The following is an 8,803-nucleotide window of genomic DNA, read 5'->3' on the forward strand; positions in this document are numbered from 1 at the left end:
CCAGCCAGCCAGCAACTTGTCGGTACAGTAACGCCGGCGTTCGACCAGCCATGCACTTCTGCTCTGCCACTGCAAACTGTTTGCTGTCTGCTTACGGGTCTGGGCATCGGCTGCACCCTACGGGACCTCGCCAACCTGCCTTGAACCCTGTCCCATCACACATCTACAGCAGCTGTTCCCCGGGGTACGTAGGGACCTGTTAGGACATTGGCAGCTGGCCTGCTGGGTCAGCTGGAGTCAGCTGCAGCTCCTGTGTCCGCAGTCTCATTTGGATCTCCGGCACGCAGTATTGTTACAGGCGTGGTCCAGGACGGCCTGCAACCATGTGTCCATCCCGTCTCCCCTGGCTCCGTGCCTTGGCACGGTGCCATCGTCATCCGCCCCAAGTCCCCAACCTGTCCATCCGGCCTCTTCCTCCATCCATGCACGTGCCTTCTTGGACCGCAGTTACCCTTCCCGTCCTCCTACCTCCAGCACACCAGCATTCCTCCGGCCTACAAATCTCCGACCACACAGACGACCCTAGCGCGCACCGCCACACCCTGCGCATTGCGCTTCCCCCCTCTGCCCCTTGCTCCTGTCTTAGCCCCTCTTCGCGCTCCTTTAGCGCTCCTTAATCCTTCTTCAACCGCTGCGTGCTCAGCGCGCTCAGCAGCATGTAGCCGCTGCCCGCCACGAACAGCCCGCCTGCGCCCGCCAGCGGCAGCGTCTGCGCCAGGTTGAGCTTCAGCCAGAACAGCAGGTACAGCAGCAGCATGGCAGCCAGGCCGCCGTGGAAGAGCAGCGCCGCCAGGGGCGCGGCGGACCAGGCCTGTGTGGTTTGTGCGGAGGAAGGTGCGGAGGAAGGTGCAGAGGAAGGTGCGGAGGAAGGTGGAGGAGGGAGGCGCTTGCGGAGGAGGCAGGATCGTTGCGCAGGTTGGGCTGGGTGGCAACGGAATCGGGCTGCTGATGGAGATCCCGCCATCCGAGGATTCCCGCTCCAGTCGTCATCCTGTCCCAACCGTGAACCTGCCCATCGTCCCCGCGCCTTCCAATCCCCGTTCGTGCCCTGCGGTTCCCAGGACCCGCACAGCACGGCATTCCTACTCGCGTTCCACTTTCCATTCCACTTTCCCCCAGCTTCTTCCCCCTTTACCTTGAAGTTGACGCCGGTTGCGAGGGGCACGTACAGGATCACAATGGCCAGAGGCACCAGCGCCAGGCCGGCAAACACTAGAGACACGATGGCGGGCGGCCGCTTCTCGGGGGCGCGCTGTCCGTGCAGGGGCGGTGCAGGGGGTGGCCGGGCAAGAGGCAGCGGGAGGACGGGTCAGGTGTCGCGCCACGGGCGCTGGGGGATTGGTGGCGCAGCCAGGTTTCCTTCTTGCAATGGATGTCGCCCCGTTTGCCCTCCATTCACCCGGGGCCCTCCATCATCACGTTCCACAAACTCCGATATTGAGCGCTCCTTCCATTCGGCGACCCCCTCCCGGCCTCCTCCCTTCCGCGCCCCCTCTCCTACGCCCCACCCAGCTGCTGACTCACGAAGATGTGCGTAATGTCGGGCTTGACGTTGTTGGCGGGCTGGAACTTGGCGGTGCGCACGGCGGCGGCCGGCTCGGGCGCATTGGAGGCTCCGCTGAAGAGCAGCTCGGCGGTGCCCAGGGCGTATGAGATGCCCTTGGGGGTGGAGGGGTCGCCGACCAGCAGTGTTGCCTCGTACTCGCCAGCCTGTGGCGAGTAATGGCGCAGGGTTCCAGGCGTGACTAGGTACGCGAGGGCGGCGCGAAGGAAGGAAGGGGAAGGTACCATGCAGGGCCATCCCACATACATGCGTCAAGCCGGCAGCCAGCGCTTTGGGGCAGCGCTACCCAAGGGACCAGCACCTTCCTCACGACACCACACAGCACCACCGGAAGCGCCACGAATGCCGCCACCCCGCGCCCATCCATAAGCTCCGGTCCAGACAACGCCCCGATTCAAAATCGTACATTGACCGTGCCTGCACATGGTCCCTGAGAAGCTCTTGGTGCCCCCTGCTCCCGCGCCCTCCCCCTGCATACCCCCGCCCGCATGCCGCCACACCGTGCCGCGCTGCCCCGACACCCACCGCCTTGCCAATCTGCTTCTCCACGGCCGCGGCGTTGATGGACAGTGAGTAAGAGCCGCTCTTCAGCTTGCCCACCGCGTAAGCAGCCAGGCCGAGCGACTTGCTCTTCAGCATGAGCATGACCTGCTGCGGCTTGAAGGACTCACCGCCCTTCTTCACAGACAGGCTCACCTGTAGAGTAGTTATACGCGATACAACTCAGCAACCAAGCTACAGTGCAACGCTCGAAGTGGCGGGGGTACCAGGGAGAGTGCAGGGGTCCCGCTTACGTCGAGAGAGCCGGCCGCGGGCACTTGCGGGTTCGCCAGCACCGCCTTGGGGTACGTCCCGGTGAGCGTGCTGATCGCCGAACCGTCAGCGCCCTTGATCACCACCTTCACATCGCTGATAGAAAGCTCAGCAACCCTGTATAAAAGGTGACGGGTTTCGTATTGGCACGCTGTCCGCTAATTCCACGGAGCTCAGCACCGAGACTGGCGGCATCCCGACAAATAATATGCGAGTACCTACACTTGCGCTTGCTCAGCATCTTGAGCAATAACCTGCGAGGACAACAAGACACGGGCACAAAGCTCGGCAAGGCGATCGGCTAGACCAGGATCACTCTTGCGAGCAAACTCACGCTGAACACCGCGGCTTGCACCACCAGGGCTGCAAGAGCCCAGCGGAGGAACGCCATTGGCCTGCTCTCCTCCTCGCCGAGCTGCTCTCCCTGTACTTAACGAATGTGCACTTGGAGCTTCCGCTTTGTACGCAAGTAGAGAAGTGACAGTTCACACCTGATACAGTTTGGGGCAAGTGCAACGACGGTTATGGGGGTCTTCAATATGTGTTATTGCCTGGGGGCCATGGCGCTTAGGCACGGTGGCACGCCGGACTCGGAATCCCTGGCGCATCGCCAGCTAACCCGCTTCTGCAACGCCTTCCACGATATTGAGCCACACAGCGCCCCAGACGTCTGTAGCCGAACGGGCCGTTATGGCAGTACCCATCCGACGTAGCAAGTGATAGCTAGCCTGCTTTGATACCATCCCTCAGCACGACGCCCTAGCGCAACACCCCGCAGGGGAGCCCTTAGCTAGCCTTCCGCCTTGTCCGCCCGCTGGATTCAGTAGATACCGCTACATACCCCGTAGCACCAATGCACCATACAGACCATGTGCATGTTACAAAGGGCACATGCCGTTGCGTGCCTCTCCGCCTCTCGCATTGTGGACGCACCATGAGTTCAGCACGTCTTGCACTTTGAGCACCGTTTGCACCTTAAGCATCCTACGCGTTTCCCTGGCTATTGCATTCCAACGGTAACGCCCGCAGCAGCAAGCTCATGCCTGTCCCATTCAGTCGCCTGCCCTACCTAGAAACCATCACAAGTTCACGCGTTCACACCTGCCTACACTTCACCTCACGCAGCCCCCGCGCTTGCGCGCGCCTGCAATTCGTTGGCGGTCCCATTGACCTAACCCCCACGCCCCCTCCCTTGGAGCTAGGCTCATGCCGTGCTCCACCTTCCCCTCAGCCCGTCAAGCTCACACAACCAAGCCGAGACCACACAAGCCATCGTCCGAAGCCCTACTCAAACACCACCTTCTTGGGCTTGATAGGAGCGCTGAGCCCGGCATACTCGTACTCAATGCCCGCCTCCGTAATCTTCTTTTGCCGCAGCTTGTCGCGCCGAATCAGCTTGGCGATACGCGCCGCCTGCTCCTTGGGTGTGCGCTCCTTCTCGTGCCGTTTCCGCTCCACCGTCCGCCGCGGGATGACTTTGAACTTGCGGTTCGCGCCGTTGAACAGCATGGGGTGCACGCGAGCAGGCGGCATGAGCTTGCAGCTTAACCGCTGCTTGAAGATAAAGTAGCCATCCATGGCCTCGGCCGCTACGCGCGCCACCTCCGGGTGCTGGAACTCGATGAAGGCGTAGCCCTTTGAGTTGCCGGTGCGCTTGCTGCGCGACAGCCGCACCCGCGTGACCTTGCCAAACTGGGAAAAGTAGCCTGGGGTGGTGAAGAGAGGGAGCGAAAGGTGCAGAGAGGGCAAGGTTCGAGCAAGGCAGGAGATGCAGGGGTGCTGGAGAGTACCGGAGGAAACAGGCACGATGGGCCCGGTGGCACCAGAGATGCCGCAACGCCCAGTTGTCGCCCAAGTTCCCTGAAAGCTTGCGGCTCCCCGTGGCTGCACTCTTCAGCTGCAACATGCAGCAATACCGCAAGCAGCCCCATCCCGGGCTTCAACCCAGCAAGCCGGCCTCCCGCGCCTCCCGCGCCCAACGACGATGCTGTCAAGAACCCTGGTCACCCGGCCCGTCGCGAACCAGGCTCACCTAGCATTTGCTTCTCGAAGAAACCGTGAGGTATATGCCTGCAATACCAAAGATGAAATGTAGGGAGCTCGCTCAGCGAACCAGTGCTTCGCCGCCTTGACCCCGCCGCCGTCACAGTAATGCCCTCACTTACCCAACATAAATAACGCGCGCCTGAGCCGTGTCATCTTCAGTCCGGCCAGAAGGCCCTGCCTCTTCCGTCGGCGCTGCTTTTGGCATTTCGCTCGAGCAACAAAAAGTCGAGCTAGGGTGTAGTTATTATAGTAAAGTTAGTTGGCAATTAGAGTCCCACGACCAGTAAGGAAAGGAATTGGCCGGCCAGCGCTGACTCGCTCCGCTCTCTGCATGGGCGTGCCGGTTTTTCAGTTTGAGACCCCTCCCCTGCCCGTGCCGTTAGGCAGCTCGCTCTATGTCTATATCTTAGTCAGGCCCAGAGCCATTCGATTCAAGGCTGTGCAAACAGAAGGCGCGACGTTGGCTTGCCCCGGTCACAAAGCCCACCAAACTTATCTGACATTCATCATATCTGTAAAGACAGTACAAATCCAAGAATATATCGACTTCGGACCTCTTCTGGCCAAGCGGTGCCTCATCGGCTTTGAGTTTGGGCGAGCGAAATGCCAGCGGCGCGGAGGGCCAAGGTTTGGTATGACAAGCATCGCAAATGCGAGGACGGATCGGAGCACGAAGGCGATCTGGAGCTGATAACCTGGAATGGTGCGTGTTTTGGGGTCGCTCGCCAGGCTCGGGGGCCGTGGCGCGAGTACAGTACCTTGCGCATGCCGCCGCTGCGACCCTCTGGCTAGCAACCCTGTCCTGTATTGTTCAGCCCGCTGTGTAAGTGGGCTGCCAGCATCAACGACGCCCCTGTGTGCATCGTGTTTGTGCCCTTGTGCCTGTGCGTGCGTGGCGCAGGCAAAACTGACGATGGCGAGAAGATGGGCTGGGGCGCTGTGGTCATTGAGGAGGCGGAGGACCACAAGCGCAGTTTCTACAACGAGTACGGTGGCGACCAGGAGAGGTTCTTTGAGTGGTGGCCGCAGGTAGGCCTGCCCTCGGCATGGGTTAGCAAGCGCTTGGAAGCGGGCATGCCGCATGCGGCGCTGAGGTTACCACACACACATACACACATAAGGTAACATGCAGATGAACCGGCCCTCCGTCTATGTCACTTTCTTCTCACATACACACACAAAAATTGTTGCCTCGGCCCTCAGGGCTTCCGTTGGACGTGCTGCGGCTGCACCGGTGACATGCCCTGGGGCTGCGACCACCACGGCACGGGTGAGTAAATGGTTTGAATGACTGGCGCAGCAGTCACAGCAAACCGGTGGAGGGAGTGTGAGTGGGGCTTCCGGGAGGTAGGCACGTGCGTGTCAGCCAGCCATCCACACTGTCCGGCGGTTGCGCCACGCGCCCGCCTGCCATACACCCCGCTTTGCGCCACACATTGTAAGACGACCATTTGCCGTGCACATGTGGGACCCTGCGCTGACAGGCAGCAAGCCCTGCAAATGTGACTTCTGTGTGAGTTCTAGGCTACTGTTACCGGGGGCGCAGTAGAACTTACGGGCTCGGGACGAGCTGGGGGGCTGCGCAAAGTAAATCGGGGTCTGCATGCCGCACCCGGCCTATCTGACGCGCACATCCAACACATACACATACACAGGCCAGTATTTGCACTTACGATTATTTGTCGTTGTGCTCTTTAATACAGGTCATGGGCAAGTCGCTACCGCCGCACATTAGCCCTCTGACGTCGCAGCAGCGCAAGGGCCTGACGCTGTCACGGGGGCCCGACCCGCGCTCCCACAACCCGGTGAGACCAGCCACTGACTAGCTAGGATACTGGTAGCTGGGATACAAGTAGCTGGGATATTGGCAGCTGCATGACACAGCGGCATATTGATGCCACCGGCCCGCAGCATGACTGTGTAATTGGGGCCCACAGCATGCGTCTGCCGTGCGTGCGTGCTTGCGCCCGCGCCCGCGCCCTCGCCCTCGCAATACTTTTCGCATGCATGGCCTCCCCGAGCGACATCAGCAGCTCGTGAACCTCTGTCGCCCGTATACGCGCCCGTGCGCTGCTGCGCTGCTGTGTGCCCTGCCTGCAGGCCCAGGCGGCAATCAGCGAGGTCATGTAAGTTTTGGCTTTTGGCTTGTTGCTGCCGAGCATGCCTGCCACAGCAACGGCGATGTATGGCTATGGGGCCTGCCTGCTGCATGTGCGGAGGCGAGGTGTATCTTGAGCTAGAGCCGGGAATCAAGCGAGCCCCTCACATGTATGTCGCCGGAGGCCCGCGTGCTCGCTCCAGCGTGCAACAGAACTGAAGACAGCCACCCTGTCGCGTACCCCCTGCAGGCGCTCTCTGTTTGGCATGGACAAGCCAACGAAGAGCAGCGGCAGCAGCGGCGCCAGTGGCAGCGGCAGCGGCGGCAGCGGGTCGAAACCAAAGCCGAAAGCTAAGGCGGCCAAGCTTGACGCAGCTGAGAAGGCGTCCGCGGGTGCGGCGGGCAGTGGCTCCAAGAGCAGCAGCGGCGCGGCAGGTAGCAGTGGCGGCGCGGCCGGTAGCAGCGCTATGACGGCGGCAGCGGCAAGCGCAATGCGGGGCGGCGGCAGCGCTACTGGTGCGGGCGGAGCAGCGGCGTTTGCAGCAGCCACGGCAGCACCGGCTGCTGAGAAGCGCGCGTGCGCTGTGTGCAGCGCGGAGCAGCAAGCGGGTGCGTGAGTGCGTGCGGCTGTGAGCGGGGAAGGAGTGATGCGCATGTGTTGTCCATGATTTCAGGATTGCTGGGGATATTTGGGGCCCATGCCCTGTCAAACGTACCAGACACACATGTTTGGGCATCTCGCATGCCCCTCGCATGCTTTGTGGCTCCTCTACTGGACCGGTACCGTATTCGTCACAGCTTTCGTGACCTGATTTCCTGGCCCCCGCCCATCCGCCTATCTACCTCGCAGACGGCAAGTCGCTGATGCTGTGCGCCGCCTGCAAGGGCGTGCGCTACTGTGGCATAGACTGCCAGAAGGCGGACTGGCCGTCGCACAAGGCTGCGTGCAAGGAGCTGCGCAAGCGGGGGGCGGCGCAGCAGGCGCAGTCGCCCTAGGTGCGTGGGTGGGCGCATCATGAAGGTAGGGGCAGGTGCGTGGCGGTGCTGGTGCTGGTGCTGGTGCTGGTGCTGGTGCTGGTGCTGGTGCTGGTGCTGGTGCTGGTGCTGGTGCTGGTGCTGGCGCTGGCGCTGGTGCTGGTGCTGGTGCTGGTGCTGGTGCTGGTGCTGGTGCTGGTGCTGGTGCTGGTGCAGATGGCGTAGCAGGGAAGGTGGCAACAGCAGGTGCAGGTGAAGTTATGGAATTCGCGGCAGTAGCAGCAGGACGCTCATAGGCCCAGGCTCTGCCGCCGCCGCTGCAGGCTGCAACTTTTAGACATATGCCGTAGTAGTTATCAGCGTGCGTCGGTGGCGAAGTAAGCTTAGACACACAGTGGGAATAAAACCTGGACGCGCGAAACCGGTGGTGAAGGCAGGAGCTGCAGCAGGACGTGTGGGGCGAGCAGGATGACTAATGATGGCAGGATTGGAAGCAAACAGATCGCGTGCGGCGTCGTGGTTGCACACAGGTGCGCGCTGTCGCTGTGCATGCAACCTAATGGGGCGACGGTAGCGCAGAGAAGCGCGATTTGTCAACACAGTTCCTGGTGATAAATGAGTGACCTTGCGTTTTGTTATTTTGTATGGAAGGATTACGGTATGCGCGCGTATTGTTGGCTGGCGTGGAGGCTAGAAGCCGACGCACGTTCGATTGACTGCATTCCTTGTCATAGGATCAATAGCGCTGTCGCACGTGAAGATTGCAGGGCGGCGGGGCCCTCGCAGCAGCACATACAGGATGCCCACATGGCCACACCTATCCTGCCCACGAGCACACGTTGGGACGAAAAGGTAGTAGTAATGGAGGGTAGTAATGGAGGGACCTTCGTAGTTCATATTGTTACATCTGGTCTTGGCCCAGCTTGGGGGACGGAGTTGCTATAGCCTTTGCTTGCTGGCTTGGCTCGTTCTCGTATAGAGCATGTAATGCACTCGTTGCTGTCCATACTCCTCCGACCTGACACCAGCCTCTGTGTTCACTTGCATTAGGTTGCACACACGGTACCCATTCTCAATCATGCATTCTTTCCGTACAGTGTAGCCGCACGGCACTAAACGCACGAATCCGTGCCGCGCACCGCCCGCACGGTGCACATGCAGGGCATCCCCTGTCGGGATCCGGGCGCAGGATGGGTTGGGTGAGAGCTTCCCTGCTCCCCAATGCGCCTAGGGCCTCGTATGCCGCGTGCAGATGCGCGTAGGGGGCGGAGAGGACAGGGCGCGTGCGGATGCATGCAGGCTTCCTG

At 61.2% G+C, this 8,803-nt stretch overlaps 3 protein-coding genes across 4 annotated transcripts; 1 reads left to right on the forward strand and 2 right to left on the reverse strand.

The window, feature by feature from the left end:
• Positions 1–280: 280 nt before the first annotated feature.
• CHLRE_08g368450v5 (uncharacterized protein) lies at positions 281–3,196 on the reverse strand. 2 transcript variants are annotated; one of them, XM_043064978.1, is made up of 7 exons: positions 2,712–3,196; positions 2,600–2,631; positions 2,359–2,494; positions 2,090–2,260; positions 1,525–1,710; positions 1,136–1,252; positions 281–811 (listed from the first exon to the last, which is right to left on the reverse strand). In XM_043064978.1, exons 1-7 carry the CDS (start codon positions 2,766–2,768, stop codon positions 614–616), a joined length of 897 nt encoding a protein of 298 aa, XP_042921980.1. In that variant the 5' UTR covers positions 2,769–3,196; the 3' UTR covers positions 281–613. The 2 variants fall into 2 exon arrangements, with proteins under 2 accessions (XP_042921980.1, XP_042921979.1); XM_043064979.1 differs by having other exon boundaries at positions 2,712–2,904.
• A 47-nt stretch (positions 3,197–3,243) lies between these two features.
• Positions 3,244–4,696, reverse strand: CHLRE_08g368500v5 (uncharacterized protein). The gene is made up of 3 exons (XM_001696096.2): positions 4,543–4,696; positions 4,410–4,447; positions 3,244–4,083 (listed from the first exon to the last, which is right to left on the reverse strand). The coding sequence occupies exons 1-3, from the start codon at positions 4,626–4,628 to the stop codon at positions 3,662–3,664; spliced, it is 546 nt and encodes a 181-aa protein (XP_001696148.1). The 5' UTR covers positions 4,629–4,696; the 3' UTR covers positions 3,244–3,661.
• Positions 4,697–4,820: 124 nt separating this feature from the next.
• Positions 4,821–8,496, forward strand: CHLRE_08g368550v5 (uncharacterized protein). Its single transcript, XM_043064980.1, has 8 exons — positions 4,821–5,126; positions 5,325–5,452; positions 5,627–5,693; positions 5,908–5,936; positions 6,127–6,228; positions 6,524–6,549; positions 6,772–7,130; positions 7,372–8,496. The coding sequence occupies exons 1-8, from the start codon at positions 5,027–5,029 to the stop codon at positions 7,515–7,517; spliced, it is 957 nt and encodes a 318-aa protein (XP_042921981.1). The 5' UTR covers positions 4,821–5,026; the 3' UTR covers positions 7,518–8,496.
• Positions 8,497–8,803: the final 307 nt, after the last annotated feature.

This window comes from Chlamydomonas reinhardtii, chromosome 8, assembly GCF_000002595.2.
Source record: "Chlamydomonas reinhardtii strain CC-503 cw92 mt+ chromosome 8, whole genome shotgun sequence".
In the NCBI taxonomy this organism is placed as follows: domain Eukaryota; kingdom Viridiplantae; phylum Chlorophyta; class Chlorophyceae; order Chlamydomonadales; family Chlamydomonadaceae; genus Chlamydomonas; species Chlamydomonas reinhardtii.